Source organism: Coenobita brevimanus, chromosome 83, assembly GCF_032717465.1.
Source record: "Coenobita brevimanus isolate Jiangsu-jjx chromosome 83, ASM3271746v2, whole genome shotgun sequence".
In the NCBI taxonomy this organism is placed as follows: Eukaryota; Metazoa; Arthropoda; class Malacostraca; order Decapoda; family Coenobitidae; genus Coenobita; species Coenobita brevimanus.
Window position 1 is genome coordinate 2,625,439 of NC_137036.1, and position 27,062 is coordinate 2,652,500.

Genomic DNA, 27,062 nt, shown 5'->3' on the forward strand with positions numbered 1-27,062 from the left:
GCTTCCATGCCCGAGAGAATAACCTCCGTAATGCGCAAGGCACACTCAGATGTCTCCTGGCCATGGAAGCATTAATCATTCGAGGGAAAATCAAAGAAGTTCTGCCCGAGGGCCTCCCAATCTGCAGCTCCAAAGTGCCACAGACGACTGTTCTTTGGAGGGTCAACAGGCCGTACCTCTCTCGAAGACCATAACTTTACTCTTCCCTACATTCACCTTTAGGTTCTGTATCTTATACACTTTTCCAAACTCACCACCAAGCCTTGCAGCTCCCGTTCGTCTTCACTTAAGAGCCAGTATCATCTGCAAACAACAGTACAGGGAGTTTCCAAACACTGCTCTCTCTTATTACGGCCACTCCAACATCCATAGCCCTACCTTGTATCTCTTTTATAACCCCATCGATATACAGATTGAACAACCATGGAGACATGACACATCCCTTTTTCAACCCAACCTTCAAATAGAAAAACTCACTCAGTTCACTATCCACACGCACTGCAGCCTTAGCACTCCCATACATAGTCTTCATAACATTCTACAACTTCCCATCTACTCCATATATTCTTAATACTCTCCACAATCCTTGTCTATCCACCCAGTTATATGCTTTCTCCAAATCCATGAAAGCCGCATACAACTTCTTTCCCTTCTCTAGAAACTTTTCCACTAAAGATCTAAGAATGAATATCTGATCTACAGAACCTCTTCCCTTCCTAAAGCCTCCCTGTTCTTATCCAACTAATTCCTCTGAACAGGGAGGCTGCAATAGATCGTGCAGCACAGAGAGCTGCCATTAGGTGACCAAGGCCGACGAATGCAAGCATGTTGGAGCCTTTAAAAACGAAATGAAATGAAACGATTTCCTTAACTCTGTCAATAAGTATCCTACCATATACTTTTCCTTTTACACTAAGAAGACAAATGCCCCTATGATTACCACACGTTTCTTTTTCCCCTTTCCCTTTGTACAAGGGAATAATTATACATCATCATCATCATCATCCAGTCCTACATTGCCCCATGAGGAGCGTAGGAGCCCGGGGCTAGGCAAGTTGTTCCTGACATTTTAGATGAGAGAGACCAGCCTCATTCATCCCTGAGTGGCATTATGTGAGGAATACTCCCCAACCATCCCTTGGATATAAACCTTCACTGACTTCCAATCCTCCGGGACTCTACCTTCCTCCCAGGCCAGTCTGCACATCTTCCACATCCATATTACTACTATCTCTCCCCCATGCTTCAGCATTTCACCACACACTCCATCAATTCCTGGGGTTTTTCCCCATTTTTGACTTTCTTCATTGCTTCCACGACTTCCATCCTACTGATTTCTTCCTGTCTTCTCACCTCCCTCCTTCTCCCAGCCATTCCCCAGCCACTTATGCTCACATTACTTTCATTCTCTATATTCAACAATTCATTAAAGTGTTCTCTCCATCTGATCACTTTTTCTCCCTTCTCCACTAGGAATCTACCATTTTTATCTTTCACTCCCCTGCTAACCTCACTTCCATCCTGTCTTACTCTCTTCACCTCTTTCCAGAACATTTTCTTACATTCCCTCCACTTTACACTCAAATTCCTTCCAAATTCCTCATCCACTCCCTTCTTACTCTTACTGATCTTTTCCTCTCTTTCTTCCTCTCTACATATAACTCTCTCCTCCGTCTCTCAGCTTCTTCCACACCCCTATTTCTCATCCATTCATCATACAGTAAACTCTCTACAATTCGGATTAATTGGGGGGAACCCTATGTCAAATTATCCAAAAATCTGAATTAATGGAGCTCGTGCTTGCCCCTATCCCCAGATCACACCCATGCTCACTAAAACATGTTTTTTTCACAAAAACATTGAACAGTACAGTATATTATTACTTTATACTGAAAGAGTGCACAATACAATAAATAAAATAATGTCAAACCTTAATAATGAAATCTTGCATCACAATAGTAGAGTACCGCACACTTAACTGTACCGAAGGTACTGTACATTTCTTAAAAATTACATTTATTACTACACATATCACTACAAAAACTCTTTATATCCACTTATCACTGGATCCCTTTTTGGACTTGTCTCGCTTAATTCGAATTTCTATCCGAATTAATATTGTTTTTCTGGTGGTCAAAAAAGATCCGAATTAACCAATTTCTGAATTATTCGGGTTTGAATTGGAGAGGGTTTACTGTATGCTTTTTTCTCTTGTGCCACAGCCTGTCTCACCTCTTCATTCCATCATGCTGTTCCCTGCACCCCCTTTTGTCTTCTCTTCACCCCACACAACACCTCACATGCTGCACAGATTTCTTCTGTAAATATCTTGCACACACCTTCCACGTCACAAGCATGTATTTCCTACTGCCTATGACCTCCAGTCTTTCAAACACAGTGTGTCCAGGCATCTCAAAATGAGCAGATCTTGAACTTAGCGCTCTGTGTTTTGTTTTTGTATTTTCTTGGAGGAAACAGTCTTTTGGCCTTCTGGCCTTTGGTTCCTTCTTCCTTGCATAAGAAAAAAAAAAATCTTCACATAAGCAGGTTTACCAAGATAATCATAAAACATTTTCCAGAAGGCAACACTGGTCATGTCAGATTGTTTCATGCCAAGTGTGCATTGATACTTTTTTGATTGTGCATAAGTTAAATGAGTAATGGGAGGAGCATAGTTACCTACTTATTAATCTCATCTGTTAATGCAGATGCTGTAAATTCTTCTACATCATGAGGAAGGAAGATACAAGCCTCACTCCTGTCATGTCATCTGGCTGTCCACCCTCCACCTCACACCACTTTCGCTAACAGAACTGTCCACCCCATCCCACCACTTTACCCTCACTATCCCCTTCCACCTCAGTTGCGATATTTTTGTTGTCATATGGTAAACAACTGACCAAGATAGTTTACCAAGATGGCTCACTGGTTCAGAACTTTCCCATTTCAAAGTATAAGGTTCTGAAATTGACGTAAGCATATTGTCATTTACTTAAAGCAAACCCTTCAGCTTGTTATCATGAGGTAGACATTTTAAAAAATTTTCATGGAATATGCCCCATGGGGACATGGCGGCTCGGTGGTAGAGCGCCTGACTCAAGATCGAAGTTTTAGTTTTTCGTTTTCGTTTTTAAAGGCTCCAACATGCTTGCATGTGTCGGCCTTGGTCACCTGATGGTGGCTGTCCACGCTGCATGATCCATTGCGGCCTCCCTGTTCAGTCCCTTAACCCTGAGGTCACACTTAATGACCTCGTCCCATGTCTTTCTCGGTCTACCCCTCATAACCCCACCCCCAATATTAACGCTTCTCACCTTCCTCACCCAATTATCATCCCCCATCCTCTCCACATGTCCAAACCATCTCAATCTACCTCTCCTCATCACAACACCAATACACTCCAGTCCCATCCTACCCCTCAACTCTTCCATCATAAACCCAGCCCCCCCAGACTTTGCATGCAGGGACGCACTACACATACACCTAATCATTGTCATTTCTGTACGTCTGAGCCGGAGAATATCCTCCTCCTCTACTGCCCAGGTCTCACTACCATACAGCATTACACTCCTAACACATGCTGCATACAAAGATCCCTTAGCACGTAGGGAGAGTCCTCTCAATGTCAGGAGAGGCAAGAGCTCCCTGAACTTCTTCCAACCACTTCTCACCCTAGCCACAGAGCTAGCTCCAGCCCCACCTCCAGCACACAACATGTCTCCCAAATAACAAAACTCTTCCACACATTCAAGAGATTCACCAGCAAGTTCAATCCTTTCACGTCTGACAATCTCCACCTGCTCACCTCGGCACGCCGTACACATGAAATCAGCATTGTCTCGCAGTCTACTTCTGATACCACTACATCTCTTGTGCACCCATTTATCACAAACACCGCACAAGATGGAATTACTTCCCACTCCCTTGTGGCAGACTGCACATGGCTTCTCTCCCTTGTCTTTGACAGGACCGCCACCAACCCTAGATATCATCACTTATGTTTTATCTGCATTTACCCTTAAACCCTTGTGCCCCATACCATCTCTCCACCTCCTAAACCTTTCCTCCGTCTCCCTTTCGTTCTCTGCAGTCAACAGCAAATCATCAGCATACAACAACTCCCATGAGAGTCCGTTTCTAAAGTCACGTGAAAGGGCTTCAAGTACCATGATAAACAACATGGGACTCAAGACTGACCCCTGATGCACACCAACATTCACGGAAAACTCATCACTCAAATCTCCATTCACTCTCACCTGGGTGTGAGCACCCACATACATGGCCATAACCACCCTAACCAGCCACTCCTCCAAGCCAAGCTTTCTCATTGCCCACTTCACCACCTCTCTAGGGACTCTGTCAAAGGCCTTTTCCAAATTAACAAAAGCAAAATAAAGATCCCTTCTCCTACCAATATATTTTTCCTGAAGCTGTCGAACAATGAATATAGAATCAGTGGTCCCCCTACCTGGCATAAACCCAAACTGCATCTCGTCAGTATTCACTCTTTCTCTAATCATACCTTCTAAAACTCTCTCCATTACCTTCATTATCTGATCTAAAAGCTTTATACCTCTATAATTTCCTCTTTCCAGGGCATCACCCTTCCTGTTATACACATTTACAATTACACTCTTCAGTCAATTATCTGGGACAGCACACTCATAAATAATCCTATTTATCTGGTCAGTGACTAACCTCACCCCTATATCGCCTGAGGCCTTCAACATTACGGCAGTCAACCCAGACACAGCTGCGGCCTTCCCCACCTTCATCCTGCCTGTTACCTCACTCACAGTAGCAGTATCAATCAAAGGCCAAGGGCCAGACACTGGGTCTGCTGGCTCCAAACCTTCCCTGTCCCAGTCAAACTCCTCATTCAACAACCGGTTATAATGCTCTCTCCATGCATCTTAATATCCTCACTGTTCACCACTACCCTTCCTTCATCATTCATCACACACTGCTCACCTATAATATCCCAATTATCCCTCTTCACCTGACCTGCCACCCGAAATATCATATTTTTCCGTTCCCCCATGATTTAGGTTATCAAGTAATAGTCTCTGTGACTCAGACTTTGCCCTGTATACCTCTCTTCTAGCCCTCCGCATGGCAGCCAAATATTCCTCTTTGCTACCACCCTTCTTCCATTCCCGGAAGAGCCTTCTTTTCTCCTTAACTGCAGCTTCTACACCCTCATCCCACCACCAAGTTACTTTATGTCTTGGTGGTCCTCTTGTCCAACCGCATGTTACATCAGTAACTCTCAAGAAATTGTTCTTGAGGGCTCTGTACTGTTCATTAACGCCTCTGTCTACAGCTCCCTGTTCAGCCACCACTCTCCTCAACTCGCTATAGAAGGCATCCCTTACTACTTGGTTTTTCAGCTTCCATATTTTCCTCCTAGGTACATAAGTCCTCTTTTTCATCACTTGTTCTTTAAGCACCATATCACAAATCAATAGTTTTTGCTGCTGCACACACTCCTCACTTCCTATAACTTTAACATCCCTCACTAACGTCCTATCGGCCCTCCTAACCAGAAAATAATCTATCTGACTGCTCTTTCCCCCAGACTCATACGTAATTAACCTACTGTCTCTTTTCCTAAAATATGTGTTGCACACAATCATGTCCGTTGCCTCCCCAAATTCGAGTATCCTTTCCCTTTCTGCATTCCTTATACGATATGCACATCCCCCATGCACTCCTTCATAACCTTGTGATGCTTCACCTACATGACCATTTAAGTCCCCTCCCAAAATCACTATCTCATCATCCTGCATACCACCCACTACACGTATTAAATCATCCCAAAATCTATCTTTCTCTGCTACATCCAATCCTGCCTGTGGAGCATATGCCAATGTGATCGCAGCTATCTTTCTACCCAACAGAATTTTCACTACCAATATCCTATCGCTTACTCTCAAAACATTCATAACATATTCCACCCATTTCTCTGCAACCATCACACCAACACCTCGATATCTGTCTGTCCCCCCCGTGCCAAAACAACTTATAGCAACAGTCCTTCCCAACAATCTTTCTGGCTGATCCACCCCTGTACTGGACTTCCTGCAAACACGCCACATCCACCCACCTTGTACGGAATGCCTCAACAACTTCCCCCGCTCTTCCCCCTCAAACTTCCCACATTCCATGAACCCACCCTGATCCCCTTGGGTGATTTACTGTTCTCAGGCTTGCTTTGAAACTTATTTTGTTTTGTCTGCGCCTGTGTAAGCTGCCTTGCCAGGAGAGGTAGCGCTTTCCTATCACCTAGTTGGTTGTAGCAGCCGTGGCTCAGTGGGATAGAGCGCTCTGACTCAAGGGTCGGAGGTTCCAGTCCACCCAAGGGTCATTGGTAGACATCAGGAAGGGCATCTGGTCATAAAGGGCTACATGCTCCAAAACTTTAGTCCCCTACTGAAGGGCAACACCTTAGCCCTTATTGGAAAAAAAAAAAAAAAAAAGGACACGGTGCCTGGATTGAATGATGATGATGATGATGATGATGATATTTATTTTACAAGTCATGCTAACATCTGTTCCTGCTTTAGATAGCAATTTGTGTGTTGAGTGAGGATCCCAGTGATGTTTGTGCATGTTTCATCCACCCTATGCCCTGATCAGCATTCTATGCCTGCAGAGGACATTGATGATGATGACATTTGTTCCTCCACAGGTCATGTTGATGTCCGTGCCCGCCTTGGATGACATTTACCGTCGTTCATGTGCATTGAGTGAGGATCCCAGCGATGTTCGTGAGTGCTTCGTTCACCCCACGCGCCTCATCAACTTCATGGTGGGCCTCAAGGGCAAAAATGAGACCATGGCCATCGGGGGTTACTGGTCACCTTCGCTGGATGGTCCCAACCCTGAACGAGACCCAAATGTTCTGGTACGAACAGCCATCCGTACCTGTAAGGCGCTCACGGGCATCGATCTCGCCGGATGCACCACTTGGTAATGTTATGTGTGTCCTCATGTTGTGTGTGTGTGTGTGTGTGTGTGAGTGAGTGTTATTTGTGTCCTCATGTTATATGTGTGTGTGTGTGTGTGTGTGTGTGTGTGTGTGTGTGTGAATGTTTGTACTGTGTGTGGACAGAGGAATGAGAAGGTGAGGACTAAGGATGCAGTGGAAAGAAAAGAAGGTTCATTGATGAGAATGATGATGGTGATGTGTGGACAGAATGTGTACTGTGCTTGGACAATTTGAATCATGTGTGGATGGAATTCGTACCATGTGTGCATAGAATTTGTACTGTGTGTGGATAGATTTGTACCACATGTGATGCGTTTATACACTCATACAACAACACCAGCTTTTACGCCACTTGTATGAAATGGCTCCCATTCTTCAGGACAAGTTACAGTTAGGGAGGGTGGAAGTAGAGGGTGAAGGTGTGGGGTAGGCAGTGGTTGGTAGGTGGGGGTGAGGGACAGGGTGAACAAAGGAGGTACGGGATGAAAGAGAAGGGATGGAATGGATGGGAGAGGTGGGGAGGGGGTGTATGGTGTCAGTCAATCTTTGAAGAGTTGGTATCATTGGGCTAACAGACCTAAGAGTGTGGAATATTGATACTCTTTTGTGAAATCTAAGGTCCTTTAGTGTGAGGTAATATATGTACAGTATGTAATTTAGCTCATTCACTCTCATCTGAAATGTCAGGAACAACTTGCCTAGCCCTGGGTTCCTGCGCTCCTCATGGGACAACATAGGATTGGATGATGGATGGATGGCTGTAATTTAGCTTATCTTGAGTACAGAGGTCAAAGTTAAATCTAGTGACATCACACAGTAGCATCAACAGGGGTGAATCAGGCTGTGCACATCTCCAGGGCAGATGAGACGGGTCATTTTAACCCTCTTGGGAACAATGATGCAAATCACGTCATATCAGCGTTGGGCTGAAGAGTAACTGATGATGTATTTTGTGCCAGTTTGGACAAAAATATTCACCAAAAATCAAGTATTCATAGGAAATGCATGAAACTCGGTTGTGTCATAGAGAAGCGTATGCATGCTGAGGGTAATTGTATGGCAGCACTGCTTCATTTATTTTGTGGTTGCCAGAGAAGATGAAGCAGTCATGGATTGTTGGCGATTATGTTAGTTTTTGGTGATTTACTCCAAAACTATTGGTCGTATCAAAATTCCGAAAACACCACGAGAAAGCTCATGAAATTCTGCAGCTAGACCTATGTTTTGCTCTTGAGCTGTGTGGGCAGAAATTTTCGCTAGGATGGAGGGAATTTTTTTCAAAGCAATTTTTACCCTTGATCAGTGTATTGTCACGGCATTCAGTAGTTTCACTCAACAGTTTTGTGTGTTTTTATTTGCTTATGGTACAGCAGAAACACTACTGAAGATGATGGTTTACTATTTATACTGATATAACCAATTTCCGGTGGCTAATTTGGCAGTGGAACCTTTTTTTTAGGCAGCTTCCTTAACTAGTTCCTAAGCTGGGTTATCAGCTTTGTTCATGCCACAGAAACCTGTGGGAAACTTATGGCTTCTGAGAGGGTTAATTGTAAATTACCCCCCCCCCCCTTTTTTTTTTTTTTTTTTTTTTTTTTTATAAGAAAAAAGGGGATTATGGGTAACTCATCAAGAGCAACCATTTGTGTGTGATGTTTGTAAGTATGAAGTTGAGTACCGTTGGTTTGAACAAGATGAGAGAGTTTTTAATACAGTGGCAAAATCTGGGATGCACATGGTGGCAAACTTGTTTCTGAAAAAACAGTTTTGGTGAGGTGTCTTCCTGTGAAGATGATATCAAAGACAACTGATATATCTATTAGTGTTGGTACTTTATATGGAACGTAAGACTAAAGAACAACAAACAACAACAATAACAGTAGCTGTCGTGTTGAATGATGATTTTAGGTCCACTTTCACCCCAAACCAGCACAGTATTTCCTTGGGTGTTTTTGTTTTTTACCTGTGATTTGTAATACTGCGTGTGTGTGTGGGGGGGTTAGTAGGGTGGGGGGGTAGTAGTGCATACGTGTGTGGGGGGGGGAGGTGGGGTTGGGGGGACATTCGTCTATAGTACATGTGTGTGTGGGGGGGAGGGGACATTCATGTACATGTGTGTGTGGTGGGAGATGTATATGTGTGTGTAGGGAGTTAGGTTGGGTTGGGGGGACAGTTGTTATAATGGTATTCACATGTGCCACATGTGAATAACATAACCTTTAAAGTACTGTATTCCTAAGACCTACTAAACCATGCAGAAGCATCATCAAGTGAAGTAACTTCAGAAAGTAGCTGTGTCATCTATGGTGAGTCTCTTTCATGCTTTGTCATTAATTGTGTTTTATTGTACCATATGCAGTATACAAGATCATTGCAAGTGCTCTTGGTAAGTAAATAAAATGTGCTAAGTGTCATCACAATGAATCTTGTTAAGCTTAAATAGCTTAAAAACAGTAATTAACCAATTAAGGTATTGGTCCACATCTGCCTCGGTGGTGGTTCATATTCACCCTGAAATGTTGCATGAAACGGACCACATGATGTGTTAAGAAGAGATGGTTATTCTCTGCAGGCGTTACCACCTAAGTGTACAAAAGATTGCAACCACAGGCTTAGATGTTATTGTAAAGTGTGTCATATTGTGGCCTGACTTCCCCTGGCTGGCACTAGTGCATTGAGGTGCCGTAGTAGTTAAAGTCAAATAACTACAGTACATGTATTTTGGACTGTGACAAACCCTTGTTGCCCAAAGTACGTTATCAGTTTGTCTCTGTAAACTATGTTTTTCATTGGTTAAAGGTGTGCTTCAAAATATTATTCATTTATGTGAGAACACCATATGAATCAAGTAAACCTCTTTCAGTACGTTCTGAGTATAGTTGTATTGACAGCACCTGACCCTGCCTTGGCCTATGATGTGTAGTAACAGGGGTTCACATAGGCAAGTATTTATGACTTTGCTCATAACATAAAAATAGGAAGCATTTAATGTGCCAAAGTGATATTAAAAACTTCTATTTCCTACCCATTAAGAAAGAAATAGTCTTGCTTTTTTTTTTTGTGTGTGTGTGTGTGTGTGGTGTCAGTGGTGTTGATACAGGTATTGGGCTGATTTCAGTATCTTCACACAGATGACGACTAAATGTTACAGGAGTGTCAGTGGACCACTATGACCTACATTTATCATCATTCATCCATCTATCCATCATCCAATCCTACATTGCCTCATGAGGAGCATAGGAACCCAGGGCTAGCCAAGTTGGTCCTGACATTTAAGATGAGAGTGACCAGCCTCACTCATCCCTGAGTGGCATTACACAAGCAATAAACCCCAACCACCCCCTGAATATAAACATTCACTGGCTTAATCTGATTGGAGCGCCATAATTACACACTAAACCACCTGGCGCCAAAATTTGGTTATATGGTTACCACCCAGCATAGTAAATGGTTTCCTGGTGTACAGGAAACCATTTGGCTTGTCACTTAGTGTAGAGTCACCCATAGGCAGAAGGAAGAGGAAAGAATGAAGGAAAGAAAGATAGAAGAGGGAGTGTAAAGTCACCCGTAGGCAGAAAGATGAGGAAAGACTGAAGGAAAGAAAGAAAAGAGGATGGAAGGAAAGAAGGATGGAGGAAAGGGCAGACACCTGAGAGCGCACTACATTGAGTGAGTGGGCCGTAATTTAGATGTTCAGTGGAGAAGACTTAGATGCACAAATGTAACAGTGATGCCAGCCAGTAAAGAAAGAGGAACAGCTGTATTATGTATATAATTTTCATAGCAGAAGGTTCCGTTTTGCTCCTTCTGGTATTAAAGTAAATAGATTTCTCGTCTTTATCTATCGTGTGGTGGCCAAATTGGTAGAAAAGCAGCCTGTAGTCCTGATGCACCCAGGTTTGAATTCTGGCGGGGCAGGGAATAGTTTAAGGATTTGAATTTCATTAAAGGAGACTTAATTGATCTACCAGAAGACTCGCCGGGATGTCGTAGAAAAAGAAAAGCTAATACTTATATAGCAGTCCTGTATGAGACAGCCCCTGCATGTGTACGGTGTAGATGGTGGGTGTTAACACTGAGGTGGGGACATGTGGAGGTGTGTGGTATGTAGGAGAAATACTGGGGCATGGGAATGGGCTGTGAAGTATATGCACACACACACACACACACACACACACACACACACACACACACACACACACACACACACACACACACACACACACACACACACACACACACACACACACACACACACACACACACACACACACACACACACACACACACACACACACACACACACACACACACACACACACACACACACACACACACACACACACACACACACACACACACACACACACACACACACACACACACACACACACACACACACACACACACACACACACACACACACACACACACACACACACACACACACACACACACACACACACACACACACACACACACACACACACACACACACACACACACACACACACACACACACACACACACACACACACACACACACACACACACACACACACACACACACACACACACACACACACACACACACACACACACACACACACACACACACACACACACACACACACACACACACACACACACACACACACACACACACACACACACACACACACACACACACACACACACACACACACACACACACACACACACACACACACACACACACACACACACACACACACACACACACACACACACACACACACACACACACACACACACACACACACACCTCAGTGATATCAAATACTTCCTTCTCAATCTCTGTCATCCATTCCATCCCTTCTCTACCCCCTGCCTCACTCGTTCACCCCCATTACCCCAACCATCCAACCACAGCCTACCCCATAATCCCGCCTCTCAACCTTACTGTAACCTGCCCAGAAGAAAGGAGCCAGTTCATGCAGACAGTCAGACCTGGTGTAGTCTCTTCGTATGTATCAAGTGCACTGCGTGTGGATGAAGTTTGTATTGTGTTTGGACAGAGTTTGGGGAATGCCTACAGTCAGGAACAAAAGCTTGCCTGCTGTTCCACTAAACCTGCTTCACACTTGGTGCATGTCTGTCTCTTTCCTGCCTGATGTAATGAGAGAGAGAGAGAGAGAGAGAGAGAGAGAGAGTCACTAATGAGCAGAGAGACATACAGTATATGCTCATGACAACACACATTGATTTAGTGAACAACCCATTCAGCGTACAATCTTTTCCTTTATCACTGGCTGATTTAACAACCAAAATGTAAGTAAACTATGTAAAATTGTAATATGTGTGCATTAATCTCCGTCATCACGTGTGGGCACTTACAGCCTGCCAAAACAAAACATTGCCAATCACGCATCACAAATTTTCAAGTCTTGGAGATGCTATAACTCTAGGGTGATAGTGTGTTGTTAAATTTAGCACTAGTACAGCACAGCCTCATTTTACAAGTGGGATGCAGTTTTGAAAATAGATCTTTATTATGAATTTTATGGTTGTAGTGACAGTATAAGCGAGAAAAACTATTGTATAATGAGAAATCGGGCACCACAGTGATTGTTTAAACAAATAAGCAATGGTTAAAACAATAAATGGTCCTAAATTCATATTGATCCCCTTAGCTAATGATCATATACCAAGCAGTGCTATAACAAAGGTATGCCCTGCTTTATCTCTTGCATTACAATACAATAAACAGCACCCAGGCATTAGATTAGCAAGAAAGATTCGGATGAAAACAGGAGTGCACTTCCCTGCTGCCCAAAATTTGGAAATAGTTGAGAAATTTGAGAAAGGCGTCCCTGCTGCAGCCATCATGGAACAGTATGGCATTGCAAAGACTCAGGCCTGTGCTGTCTGCAGGAGTAAAGAAGGCTGTTGCAGTGCCACTAGTATTAGAGGTAAACTGCTTTGCATTTATTGAATTTCTTTCACACATATATATATATATATATATATATATATATATATATATATACACACAGTAGAAGTCCTTTAATCTGAACACTGATAATTTGAAAATCCCAGTAATCCAAATTTTTGAAAAAAAAAAAAAAAATAAATAAATAAAAAAAAAATAAAAGGTTCAAACTGGGCACCAAATGCGCCGAAGTGCTGAGCTGAGTGGTATGGTCATGGAAGTTTCATGGAAGGAAGCTTCTGTATACTTTGATAAACTGGTGGATTTCGTTGAACAAAATAATCATTACAGTGGGGATGAGGTGATCAAAATCCATATCGTGCAAAACGAGTTCTACAAGAAACATGCACAGGTTGTCAGGCAGGCTGATATCCATGACTGGCTGAAGTGCATGAGCATCCGGGTAGGTAAATCCACAGATGGTATCGGGACAATTCGCCTCAAGTCAGTTTGCCGTCAGGACAGTTCTCACTCTGGACGATTCCCCATCTATCTATCTATCTATCTATCTACCTATTGCCAGATGCCTCAATCCCGTTCGGGGTGGCCAAAAACAAATCGCCTCCACATCGCCCTGCCCCCCGCCATTTCACTGCCCTGCTTCCAACTCACCCCCCCCCCTCTCATATACCTCTCCACCCCATCCCTCCATCTCATCCTCGGCCTCCCCCTCCCTCTCCCCCTCCTCCACCTCACTCACATACACTCTCTTCGTCAGTGTTTCACCCTCCATCCTCTCCACATGGCCAAACCACCTCAGTGTGTTCCTCATAACGCTTCCTGTCACATCCACATCAACACCACAACGCTCCTTTATATCCTCATTTGTCAGCCTGTCTCTCCACGTGACTCCACAGGCTCCTCTTAAATAACTCATTTCCACTGCTTTCACTCTTGACTTGTGTCCTTCCAACAACGTCGAAGCTTCACTTCCGTACGTTAGAGTTGGTATCACAATGCTGTCATGAAGTAACATTTTCACTTCCATGCTCACTTCCCTGTTTCTTATCACTGCTTTCAAAGAACCAGCAACCTTTCTTCCCTGCTGTACCCTTTCAAGCACTTCACCCTCCAAACCTCCATCCTTACTCATCACAATACCCAAGTACTTAAACTTATTGTTGATTAACTGACACTTTAATAACTAATTTTCAGAGGGATCTATCAAAGTCTATGTTCAGTCAGTAGCATAGGCTTTGGATATCATTTATAAGTTGCACTGTTAGACAATAATTGTCTCTACCTTGCTGTAGTTGACTTTGAATTATATTCTAGCATCACCCATAGATGTCTTCATTAATTTCCATTGGTACTACAACATCCTGGGTGAATTTTAAAACGACTTTGAAGAAGTACAAGTATTAAAAATCTTGTGTACTTGCTAAATAAACTGATATGTAAATAAACGACGGGGAGTCGTCATGACGCGGAATAGTCCATAGTTTGACAGCGAATTGTCTGGCGGTGAATTGTGCTTTAACAATACAGTACGTGCATATTATTATTAACCCTGGATTTACTCTCTCGAACTGGATTTGCCTGCCTGCAACTGCTGTTTTCAATGCTACGCATTACTGGTGAGTTACACAACCCATAACGTCACTTAATTTACCAGTTACAGTTTGTGTCTTCAGAAATACATTATTAAGTAAAAAATTTTTGTACAGTAATATGTAATGTTAATATGTGCCATACTGTATTATGAATGAATGAAAAGTGATTCATTCGGTAAAATTTCAGTTTAAACATGAAATTAAGTGTACAGTATTAGGGGTCCCACCCAAAAATCCGAAAAATCTTATAATCTGAATGAGTCTCGATCCACTGCCATTTGGATTAATGGACTTTTACTGTATATATATATTTATTTTCCTGCAGAGCTGTCTGGTGTACTCAGTTACCTAAGTGCTGGTAACTCCACTTCATCACTGTACTTCATTAACCCTGGATTGTTAACCTTCTGTTGGAAATGGTACTGCCAACCATGTGAGAGTTTGGCCCAATTTTAGGAAAATACTTAAAAATACTTACACTCATATTTTATTGAATCCGAAAACACGGTATGAAAGCACAACTCTCACACTTCCTTTACATGCAAAAAAGAACTAACAGTATCTAAAAATAAAGTTACATGTGATTTTACAAAATAGGTAAAAAAAGGACCATTATTATATCTTCCAATTTGTAATACAGTAAACATTGTCTCAAAGGACAGTAGCTCTGGTCAAGATTATTATTGGACCCTGGATATCCAAGCTGGGTGTGTCACTCCTCTTACAAATACTGTGGCCTGAATTATTTCACTGCCTGAAGAGAAAATGTCACGGAAAAACGATATTGCATGCTCTGCTTACGTCGGGTAAAATTCACTTTATCCCCAAATACGAGGGGGAAATATGGGAGAGAGAGAAGGCGCACTACCTATCATGGCAGGAGGCTAGCATGACCTGAGCACTTGTGGAAGGACAGCTGCATACCCTTCCTTATCATGCAGTAATCACGGAAAAGATAAGATGCTGGGGGAAATTTACCTGATGTTAGCATTTGCACTAACCCTTAAATACTTACACATATATAAAATGTAATCCATGTAAAAGTACACTGAGCAGTCGCAAAGTGATGGTGATTAGCTTACCAGCCGAACCCCATTGCAATGAGGTTGTATGGGAAGAGGCGAGACAATTGTTTATACCCTGTTCACTCCCTATCATTATCCTCTGTTGCATTGCCAGCTCTGTGCTTGCTTCTCATTGCCAAATAATAACAAAGTTTATACAGTAATCCTTTGATTACCCGATGATATAATACTGTATATATCCAGAAAGTGGATCTGTCCAGATACTGGACTTCTCCCTTGGCCCCCCATCATATATAACCAAACTTTGAAAGCCATTGTAAAAGGCCACTACAGTACATCCATCGTAGAACACTTGTTCTTGTTGTGTAACACAACCCTGTCTGGTCAAGCAGACTAATAAACCACAGCCAAGCAATTATTATAGTCAAGCATAGAAAATAATACTCCTTTAAGATGCAGGAAGTCGACCATCCTGCATCAGTCTTACCCAGGATCTCCTGCTTCTTCTCCAGAGTCAGCACTACCCTCTTCCTTTTCCCTGGTGGACGGGCCACCATCACACACCCTAGGAAGAGGCATGCAAGGAATAGCAAGGCCTGAAGCAGGTAGGGAACAACCAAAAAAGCCATCACGTGTGCCGCCATAACAACTATATGAGAGGAGCTGTTCACGGTCACCTGGCGGGAACCGGGAACGACTGAGGGGTCTCTATTGGACGCTGGGTGAACTACCAAGCCAGACAATGCAGCACCGCCGGCTGTTCTTGCACGGACAGGCAAAGATATTCGTGCGGCCATAATTTCCACCTGGATGCAAGCATTTTGTCTGAATAAAATGGAAAAATGTACCTGTTATGTTTTCATATAGCCAGATCACAGTGTTCGGGTAATGGATCTTTCGGATAATGGACACCTGGATAATCGAGGGATTACTGTATACAACAGGTAAGATTTTAATAAAAACACACTTTCACTCACCTTGCAGCACACAGACTGAAGTAAAAACATCATTTGTTATACAGTGGTTACACTGCTACCTCACAATGGTCGCGTGTGCATGCACACACACACACACACACACACACACACACACACACACACACACACACACACACACACATTCACTTGGCATGTGGTGACACTAAGTACAAAGAAATCACACATCTTCAGATAACAAAATCATCAGCATTCTACTGGGGTTTGATATTATGTAATGTAGATGAGGCTGTACTAATGTGTTATCCTGTATGCAATTTAACAAGAAAAGTGTGTAAAGTAGTGTCCATGGTGCCATGAAGAGGGATCCTTGCAGTTTAGTGCAGGATTCAGTTTACTTCACAGGGTAGTGTCTGAAGTAGTGCGTTAAATTGAGAATATGCTGTATCTAGCCTCGGAGAGAGAGAGAGAGAGAGGGAGAGAGAGAGAGAGAGAGAGAGAGAGAGAGAGAGAGAGAGAGAGAGAGAGAGAGAGCCATCTATGGGCAGAGAACCTTGGCAAGCTTCCCTTCACTTACATGTTTGCCAGCAGAAGAAAAATGAGAATTAGAAGTTATACACGACACAAGTTTTGTCCTTGACTGCATGCATGGTACTCGGTGTCTGTTGTACTGTGTGTGTGTGTGTGTGTGTGTGTGTGTGTGTGTGTGTGTGTGCTTGCTCACATGTAATACAGTATGGAGGTATGAATATGTTTAAATGAATTGATGACACTGTATGAATTCTGTATTTGTGTGTGTGTGTGTACCTAGAGTTCTACAGTGATGCCAACAACCCCACTGGATGTGTTTTAGGTCTTTCTTCCTTACTGTTAGAAATGTAGCCTTAGCACCAGAAAACATTATTTCAATCTTTATATTATTATCTAAACAGGTGAAGGAGGTGATGAGAAGCATTGAGTGCATACAGTATTTACATCTGTGAGTGTAGCGTGTGTCTGTGTATGTTTTCCGCAGCGCTGCGCACATGCACACGCACATGTAAAACAACAACAACCCAGCCAAGATGGCCAATCCTCTGCGCCTGACTCCCCACCATTCCAACTCACAGGTACCGGTTTGCCGAGATTTACTATCGCCGAGGGGAGAGCACACACAAAGGTCGGAGCTCGCCTGCCCGGGTTGAAACCACTGTAATATTTCTACCAGATGTTTGGAACGTTTGCCCAGCCAAACTGGAGTGGGATGGCCTGCACCTCAACTATAAAAGGCAGCTGGACAAGAAGCTATCGACTGCAGCGGGAGGAGGAGGAGGCTCTCAGCCCCCCCTAGACCCCGAGGCGGGCGAGGAGGAGGAAGACAAGGCACTCACAACTACCATCTTTTTCTACTTCTTCTTCTCCTACTACTACTACTATATGGTTCACTCTCTCCATTGCAGCCCCACCCACCACCCGCCTAACTCACCAGTCCCACTCCTTTGTTGCACCACCTCATACATTCATACGTATTTGCTGTGTCGTACGATGGTTTCGTGCCTCGCATACTGTGATTTTCATTCCCAAGAGGTCATGTCTGGAGGTTGGTTTAGTGGTTAGAATGTGCCTGTTGGGGTGATGGCTCTGTAGAGGTTTGATTTCCAAGAGGTGACTGGACAATTTCAGTTACTCCTGTGTTGCACATTGTTGTCTTGTTATGTACTGTATATCCACCTCATCATCAAGGGGTTCAATCCTTCAGTCTGTATGTGTGCCTCTTGTTGGTCTGTGGTTATGTTGCCCCAGTCTTAGTTGTGGCCTTCCATAGGTGCAATCCCTAGGGGGGGGGTAAAAAAAAAAACGGGATTAAAAGGGTTCAGTAGTTGAGTAATTTTTTGCTCTTTTGTTTGAGTTCTTATGTGATCAGAATATGTTCTGAATCCTTTTTCTCCTCAAAACACACTCAGGCTCAAAATTCATCTGAAGCTAATTACTTCCCAACAGTTGCTACAGCTGTTAGGAATAAAAATAATGTGATGATGTATAATAGAATTTGTAACAATGTGAATCTCAGCTTGGACTGACTTTGTTTACATGGGGCTGAGTTTCCTGCCTTAGAGTGACGATTGTGTGGCTAATTATTTGCATCAGTTTATGAAGGTATAAGTCTCACTGATGAAGGAAAGAGAAGCATTAGATTTTGTCATCATCATCATCCTGTCTCCTTTCCCCATCCAAGGATGGGCATGAGTTATGATCCAGAAACATGGAAAGAGAAAGTATAATAGGGAGAATTATGAGAATTTTCAACAGCATGTCCAGTGAAGTGAGCCTCGCACTCATTCACTCACCAGTCAAGCAGGTTGTGCCTCATGGGCCTAATCATGAGCACATAAATTGGGGTAAGGTATTTTTTCCTTAACAGATCAACTGTAAAGTTACAAGAAGGGTGGCAAACCCCTGTCATGTGCTCCTCCATATATAATTCATTCAGCTGACTGGACACTAATGCACAGAACTATATTATTAATGTGTTTGGATGCTTGGTAGTCTAGTCAGTTAAGGCACTTAAGGTGAATTTGGCCCATTAGGGTTTCATTCTGAGGGATGGTCTATCACTGACATGCTGCTGAGGTGTGAGTGAAGGACTAATGTTTTGCTGCTGAGTTATGAGTGAGGGACTAACGTTTTGCTGCTGAGGTGTGAGTGAGGGACTGGTTACCGTACTTGCCTTTGATGTGTGGACTGGGTAGCCTGCCCCTGGGCCCATACATTACTGATGAGGTGGTATTGGATTTAGTTTAAGGATTATTGTGCTTTTTGTTTTTATTTTGACTAGTGGTGTTGTTGGTTATGTATGTGCAGAAAAGAATGGCCAGAGGTTAACTGAGGGAGACTCGGCATCAGGTCTTGTATTAGCATCAGGCCTTGTGTGAGGACCTTTGGGATAGGGGCCTGAGAAGATAAATGACTCGAAGCTGTGACACACAGAGAGCTGCCTTCCTGTGAAAAGGCCTGCGTGGTACATGATCATCAAATGTTATGTACCAAAATTCATTGTTGCTTGTTCTCTTTAACAAAGATCCTCGATGGCTTTCAGTTTATTTTTTGTCAGATTGGAGGGGAGATTTGTTTAGTAACCAGGAGTCCTCATTTCTGCCCCACGACTAAGATGCATTGTATTTTACACAATCAAAATTTAGTGTTCAGTTTATTGGACTATCCCAGTTCTGTCAGATGAAAACACAGCCTATAGTATAATGAATATTATTGTTTTTGGTGGTGCAACCAGGGAGTTGGGAAGGAGAGCTAGATTGCATTTCATTTTGCATTTCATTTTTCCCCAAAAGGTTCATGAAGGATAGAGTGTGACCCATGGTGATACAAATCATCTGTTACCATCCATCACTTCCATTATTAATACAGACAATCCTCAGTATAAGTCAGGAATCAGTCAGTTAAGTCACACAAGCCTTGACATAGTATTCATATTGTGGGAGTGGTCCAGTTCCATCCGGTGAAAACTGACTATGGTAACATTTTCTGTGGTTATTCTTCAGTTCATAATGGCTTTATAACAACAGCTGAAGTGTATTAATTGTAAGAAATAGTCAAATCAAGTCAAATCAGATAGCACCATGCTTCCTTAATTAAAAGCTGGAATTTGCTTACATCTTCTCACACTGTGTTTCAATAATTCAGCCAGTACTGTACAGTCATGAAGGTTCCAGTTAAATCAGACAAAATCAACTGTCACCATGCCTCCTCCTGAAAGAATGCCCCAGTTGAGGTTGGCCATGGTACAACTAATGTTTCCTATGAACTGGAAGCTAAATCAAGTGCCAAAACAAACTAATTACCTCTCAACAGTTGCTGGAAGTTGTTGGGTATATGTAAGAAATGTATTTTAAATTCTCATTGTTGTTGTTGTGGCCCCAGCTCCTCTGAATGTGAACTAGGTGGACTGCAGACTGAAGCTGCTGTTTTGTATTGCACCGACTCTCTTTTGTGTAAATGGAAAGGAGCTGAGGGATGTTTATATAAGTGGACTGTGGAGCCACCCAATTTATGTGGATGCTGCCACATGATGGCATCTCTCCAGCATCTAAAATCTTGCTGTTAGTAAGGAATGGGTTCTAAAATATCCCATTTTTTGTTACATGCAATGGGTACTAGATATTGAGGGGAAGGTGATGGAGTGGGATGCCTTCATGTGGTGGCACTGATATAATGGGATGGCTTCACTGCCCGGCTACGTAAGTGTCCCTCAGCTCACTTCTATACTGCCCAAAGGAAGGATGGTGGACTGCTGCAAAAGACCATATTCAGCTGGCAGTTCACTAGGTTCATATTTTACATAAACCTGAGACCACAGCAACAGTAGCAACAAACGAGGGAAAGAGGGAGGGGACACTGGCATAGCGGCTTCAGTTATGGAACTTTAATTCACTCTTTTTTTTTTTTTTCAGGTACTAAACAGCATATGGATGTCACAGAAAACAATGAAAGGCTTCTTATGATTTTTTTAATATTACAGTATGAAAAAAAAAAGCTGCTTATATTGAGGAATGTTTGTATATCCTTTCTTCAGCCATCACCATCATCATCATCACCACCATCATCACAAAGCCGACTCAGTCAACTACCACTGCCTTTCTTTACAGACTCTACTAGCAGTTTCTGTATCACTGTATTTCATGTTTAAGTTGCCCACCATCCACCCACATACATCATCTATTTGCAAGCTGCCTCTCCATGCATATATTTATGATTTTGCCATCATTTGCAGTCATTAACCATTGTATCTAGCCAGCCAGCTATTTATTTGTAGCTATGTCAAAGATCAACCACTCTACTATTTGGAGCTGCCCTTAAAATCCGTACATGTATTTATATTCTCTTAAAATGCCCTCTTAGGTTGCGCCCTGCAGTGAGAGAGAGCAAATAGGAATTCTAGACCTGCCTTATTATTATTATTATTATTGTTATTAATATTATTATTATTATTATTATTATTATTATTATTATTTTTATTATTATTATTATTATTATTATTATTATTATTCTTATGTCCCTGAGATTCATGTACTATTCTGTATAGGCTGCTGATACTACTGTACTACTATACTACTGTACTATTATTGCTGCTATCACATGTGCTGCTCGTACAAGCTGGACACCAATTCATTGTATCTTGTATTTTCTTTTAGGATGAAGCACCGAAGAAAAAGGACCCGAGTCATTATGCCACCCTTGACCCCAAGAGTATGAAGGTGAGTAGGAGGAGGAGGAGGAGGAGGAGGAGGAGGAGGAGGAGTATGGTGATGAGGATAACGTAGTGAGGATGGTAATGGTGATGATGGTGGTGATTAAGCTGTGGAATGTGGCAGGCAGGTTTGCAAAAGAGGCTCTGGGGTGCAGCAATTTGCCCATTTAACTCCTTCACGCCCAGATGCACATGATTGGTTAATGGGCGAGGCTTCCTAGAGCTTCAGTGGCCTATACTAGACTTAGAAATCACTCCCATACCTCAGTACCACCGAATGGAAAGCACTGAGAAAACATTGACACAATAGGATGTAATGGTGTACATTGCGGGCACACTCACTGGGCACATCACAGACATAAATTACTGTAATACATCTTGGGCATGAAGGGGTTAAGTAGCCATTGCAAAGTAACTTCAGATGTGCATCATTGTTTTGGAAATGGTATGACACCTTTCTATCTATCTATATTTTTTGGAAATTGTATGACACACCTCTCTATCTCTCTGTCTTTTGGAAATGGTATGACACACCACTCTGTCTCTTTATCTGTCTTTTGGAAGTGGTATGACACAGCTTCCCATGTATATTTTTGCTCAGTCCACCATACTTATGGATTTATTGTGGTTGGAAACACTCCTGTCAGAGCCTCAGTGAGTTGCCAGTCAGTCCAGTACGCCATAACGAGGGTGATGTGCTACCTTCGATAATTTATTTAGTCTCTCCCTCCCTTCCCTTAGCCATTGATGGCCTTGTGTTGACTTTATCATTGGAAAAAAATTTGAAGACAGGTTTATGCCTTCCTGGGTAGCCAACTCCCCGGTGAATGGATCAGGAATGCATGAATTTCGTATATAGTAGCTACTGTTACTTATTTTCTGGGTTGAACTGAGTGGATGGGGATGAGAGATGATAGAAAGCCCAATATCCCATGAGCTCTGTGTGGTGCTGATCCTGCGAGAAACTTCATGATCTGGTGCCAAAAATTCCACATATGTCAGGTAGGTTACGTGCCCACAGAGTTGACTCAAATGGGGTAAGTTGCATGCCATGGGTTAAGGTGATGTTGGTAGTGATTAAGATGATGATGATGGTTTAATTTAGGCCAGTTTAGGTTCGGTTAAACTTGGGATGTTGATGACTATGCCACCATGATTATTTACAGGTGGTTGAACTGAGAGCAGAATTGGACGCCCGAGTTTTGAACAGCAAAGGTCTGAAATCACAACTCATCGCTCGACTAACAAAGGTACACCCTTGCCTGTTCTATATTGCTGGTGAGAGTAAAGTGATGGCTGTGGAGAGAGAGGGTGACTCCCAGTGTAATGCTCTGGGGAATGGAGAGACTTGAATTGGTGAGAGATTGGCAAGTATCTGGGTGTAGAGATGGGAAAGAGAGGCAAATGTGGAAAGAAAGTGGAAAAGAGTGGCACAGGGAAGAAAAGTGGATAGTGCTATGAAGGGCTTTATACAAAACAGAGGTTAGAATGTGACAGCTACTAGAGGCTTGCGTGGAGGAATATTAGTACCGACACTAGTGGATGGATATGAGACATTGATGTTGCGTGAAAACGAAAAGGCATGAGTTAGACCAGTGGAGATAGGGTTATTGAGGAAGGTGTGTGGATTGTGGAGATTGGATGGGATAAGAAATAATGTCACTCATGAAAGGTGTGGAGTATGGAAGTTCATGGGTTTAGGTGGTATCGTGACATGGAGAAAATGGGTATAAATAGGATGGTGAACAGGGCATATGTTAGTCAATTTGTAGATGGGAGGAGGCACTGTACGTCAGGAAGAAGGTGGTTATATGTGGTACTTCAGTTCTCTTACCAATTCCAGTCTTTCCACATTCACCAGAACATTATATTGTGAGCCACTCTCTTAGCAACCATCATCTTACTCTTATCTACATTTACCTTCAAAGCCTGATGCTCACAGACATCAACAAAACTCTGTACCACTCCACAAAATTCTGCTTCCTCTTCACATGTACCACAGTATCATCCACATAGTACAACATATTTAAGATACTCCACTCTTTATCAAGCATTACTCTCCTTGTCCCTCTCTCGAGAAATCTAGTTTTTACCTCCTCCTAAACCCATCCATACAGTATATATTGAACAGCCATGGGAACAAAACACATCCTTGTCTCACTTCAGCATTGACAGTAAACCTTGGGCTTGAACAGTCTCCTACACTTTCTTTATGTAGGCCTCACCACCATCACAAAAACTTGAAACAGCATTCATTTCCTTTCCCTCCACAACATACATTTCAGAAACTTCCGTAATCCTTGTAATTTACCTTGTATGCCTTTGCAAGCTCTGTAAATGCAGAAAATACCTCGTAGACCCCTTTACAAGCTACCTTCACTCTCTCATCCTCAGCCACTTCTAAGTCCACCCTGTTTGTCACTCACCAAGTTTTCTAATACATTCCCCACTTTCTCTTCCATATACCTTTCCATCAACACACAAGAGAATCTTATGGTAATTTTTGCACCCACTTCTTGCTCTCAGAACCATCCCTTACCCCATCCTTGGGTGGGAAATGATGATGATGATGAAGATGATGATGATGATGATGATGATGATGATGGTTTTACTTGTGAGGAGGAGCTGGGATATCAAGAATGTGAATGACTATGTTGGCCATGTCACTGGCAGTAGTTCTCCCTCATTCATACTTTCTCATCCCTTGTTTCGCCATCTAGGGTGGGAAAAGATGGTGGTGGTGATGATGATGATGATAGTGGTGACATTGATTATGGTTATCATCATCAGCATCATCATCATCATCATCATCATCATCATCATCATCATCATCATCATCATCATCATCATCATCATCATTATCATCATCGTTATCATCTCACTTTCATTCTTTCTTTATTCTGGACCCAGCCTTCATCTTTGGGTGGAAAGAGAGGTTAGGATGATGATGTTAATGATGATGATGATGATAGATATTGTGCAGGTTCTGAAGAGTGAGCAAGAGAAGGAGGAAATGGAGAAGGCGGCAAGTGCTGAAAGTGCTGAGACAGACGAGTTGAAGAAAAAAGAAGAGGAGGAGAAGAAGAAAGAAGAGGAAAGGAAGAAGAAGGAGGAAGAAGAAAAGAAGAAAGAGGAGGAGGAGGTAAGTAACAGAGAGAGAGAGAGAGAGAGAGAGAGAGAGAGAGAGAGAGAGAGGAGGAAGAAGAGAAGAAGAAAGAGGAGGAGGTAAGCAACGGAGAGAGAGAGAGAGGAGGAAGAAGAGAAGAAGAAAGAGGAGGAGGTAAGCAACGGAGAGAGAGAGAGAGAGAGAGAGAGAGAGAGAGAGAGAGAGAGAGAGAAGAGGAAAGGAAGGAGGAGGAGGAAGAAGAGAAGAAGAAAGAGGAGGAGGAGGTAAGTAACAGAGAGAGAGAGAGAGAGAGAGAGAGAGAGAGAGAGAGAGAGAGTGCAATTTCCCTTATAGTGTTAATCCATTAGACCCTTACTATAACGAACCAAATGGGGGAAGCCAGATTTGTTGAAAGTGACAGTTTGTAAAATCCAAAGGTCTCCCCCCCAGGTGATAATTCATGCATGTTTGAAAGTACAGCATTATTTTCTAGTACTTAAAAACTATACCCATTTTGCACCAACTTGGCCCATACACTTATCCTTTTGCAGCTTATTTCACATCCTTGCCATAGCACTTCATGACTAGTACAGTATTACTATAGTCTGTCATATAACTCAGCAGTCACAGTGGGGAGAGGGCAATTTCAGGCCAGGTTGGAGTAAAAACAGTAGGAGACACATGTATTGCCACCCATTTAATGACCATTGTTTGTTGGGATTGATGAAAGATTGTTCGTTAAATCCAAAACCCAAGATTGTTCGTTAAATCCAAAACCCAGTATATTGATGTTTGTTTTAGTGTGGGTCTACTCGTACTTCCCTCATTTCTGTTGTTCGTGAAAAAGGTAGCTGGGAGGATTCTTGTGTATTTTTCTTATGGAACAATTCTTTTATGGAAGTTTGGAGATCAAGGTTGGGTCTTTGTGCTGTGGACTTGTACTGTTTTTACTCTTAACGTGGCCAAAAACTGTCATGTCAACATGTTGCGTGCTCAGCTGTAACCATAGATTGATAGCTGCTAGAATGTATTGCTAGTCATGAGGAAGTGCCATGTAAAGGATGTAGAGCTGTAGCAATCTGTTTGTGCTATTGAGCTTCATGAAATAAGCTGCAAAGGGGCAAAAGTCTGGGCCAGGTCGGTGTAAAGCAAGTATAGCGCGTGAGTCCCATTGCCCTCTTACAATTTTCCAATGCCCTGTGACTGATTTCTATTGTGTACCATTTTTGCACTTTTTCTTATCCAGTCCAGGAAAGTGTTGGTTAGGGTAGGCTGCTTTTCGTGGTATTAGGCTTAGTTAGTTTATTAGTTAATCTTTGAGGATAAGACAGGTTAAGTTAGGTTAGAATAAAAAAAAATAGGACTTGTCATCCTGGGAAAATCAAACTTAGTGGACAGTTCAGAAATGTATGCAGAACAGAAATGTGTCTCGTGGTGGAGTTGAAGCCATAGAGTGTGACTTCAGGGATAAGAGACTGAATAGGGAGGCTGCCAGAGATTGAGCAGCATGGAGAGCCGCCAGTAGGTGCCCAAGGCCGACACATGCAAGCAAATTGGAACCTTTATCAATGAATGAACGATCGAACCTAGATGTACCCATTGGGTGTCTACATGATATGGGTGGTTGGATTTGTTGCCCACATAATGCTGTTAATGGGCAAGCAACTGGTCTGAACTGAGTAGCATAGTCCCAGATCCCTGTGCTTGTGATGGGGCAAAATAAAGTTGGATGACAGGTAGACTGATAGATCCATTGTCTTTCACCTTTCAGCGTAAGAAGGCAGAGGAGCGAGAGAGGAACTTGCTAGAGAAGCGCTATACTTTGCCGGACCAGCCCATGATAGTGGTACATCCCTCTCGCACAGCAAAGAGCGGCAAATTTGACTGTACTACCATGTCACTATCTGTGTTGTTGGACTATAGACAGGTATGTATGAGCAGATTAACACTGTCAGGATTGTACGGATCATTCTCAATAGCAAGAAATGTAAAATAAGAGTCTAACAGTTGTTCATCCTTCTTATACAGCAAAGATCAAATTTAACTGTACTGCCTTGCCACTGTCAGCACTGCTTGACGATAGGCAGGTATGTAACAGGGAATTTAACACTGTCAGGCCCTTAAGCACCCTGAAGAGCCCTGCTTAGCCTACCTTGCCCTACCCTACTAACCTAACCCAACCTAGCATAACCTGACTCAGCCTCTTTCCTCCTCTTCTCTCCTCTCCTCTCCTTTCCTT

General features: G+C 42.7%; 1 protein-coding gene across 1 annotated transcript in view; it reads left to right on the forward strand.

Annotated features, from left to right (window-relative positions):
- Nucleotides 1-27,062, forward strand: part of LOC145409863 (cell division cycle and apoptosis regulator protein 1-like) — a 129,146-nt gene that overhangs the window by 60,040 nt on the left and 42,044 nt on the right. Inside the window, exons 10-15 of the mRNA XM_080280145.1 lie at nt 6,692-6,972; nt 17,585-17,837; nt 21,662-21,724; nt 22,884-22,967; nt 24,701-24,859; nt 26,595-26,750. Of these exons, the coding sequence (XP_080136271.1) occupies nt 6,692-6,972; nt 17,585-17,837; nt 21,662-21,724; nt 22,884-22,967; nt 24,701-24,859; nt 26,595-26,750 (996 nt within the window). The remainder of the gene's footprint in view (nt 1-6,691; nt 6,973-17,584; nt 17,838-21,661; nt 21,725-22,883; nt 22,968-24,700; nt 24,860-26,594; nt 26,751-27,062) is intronic.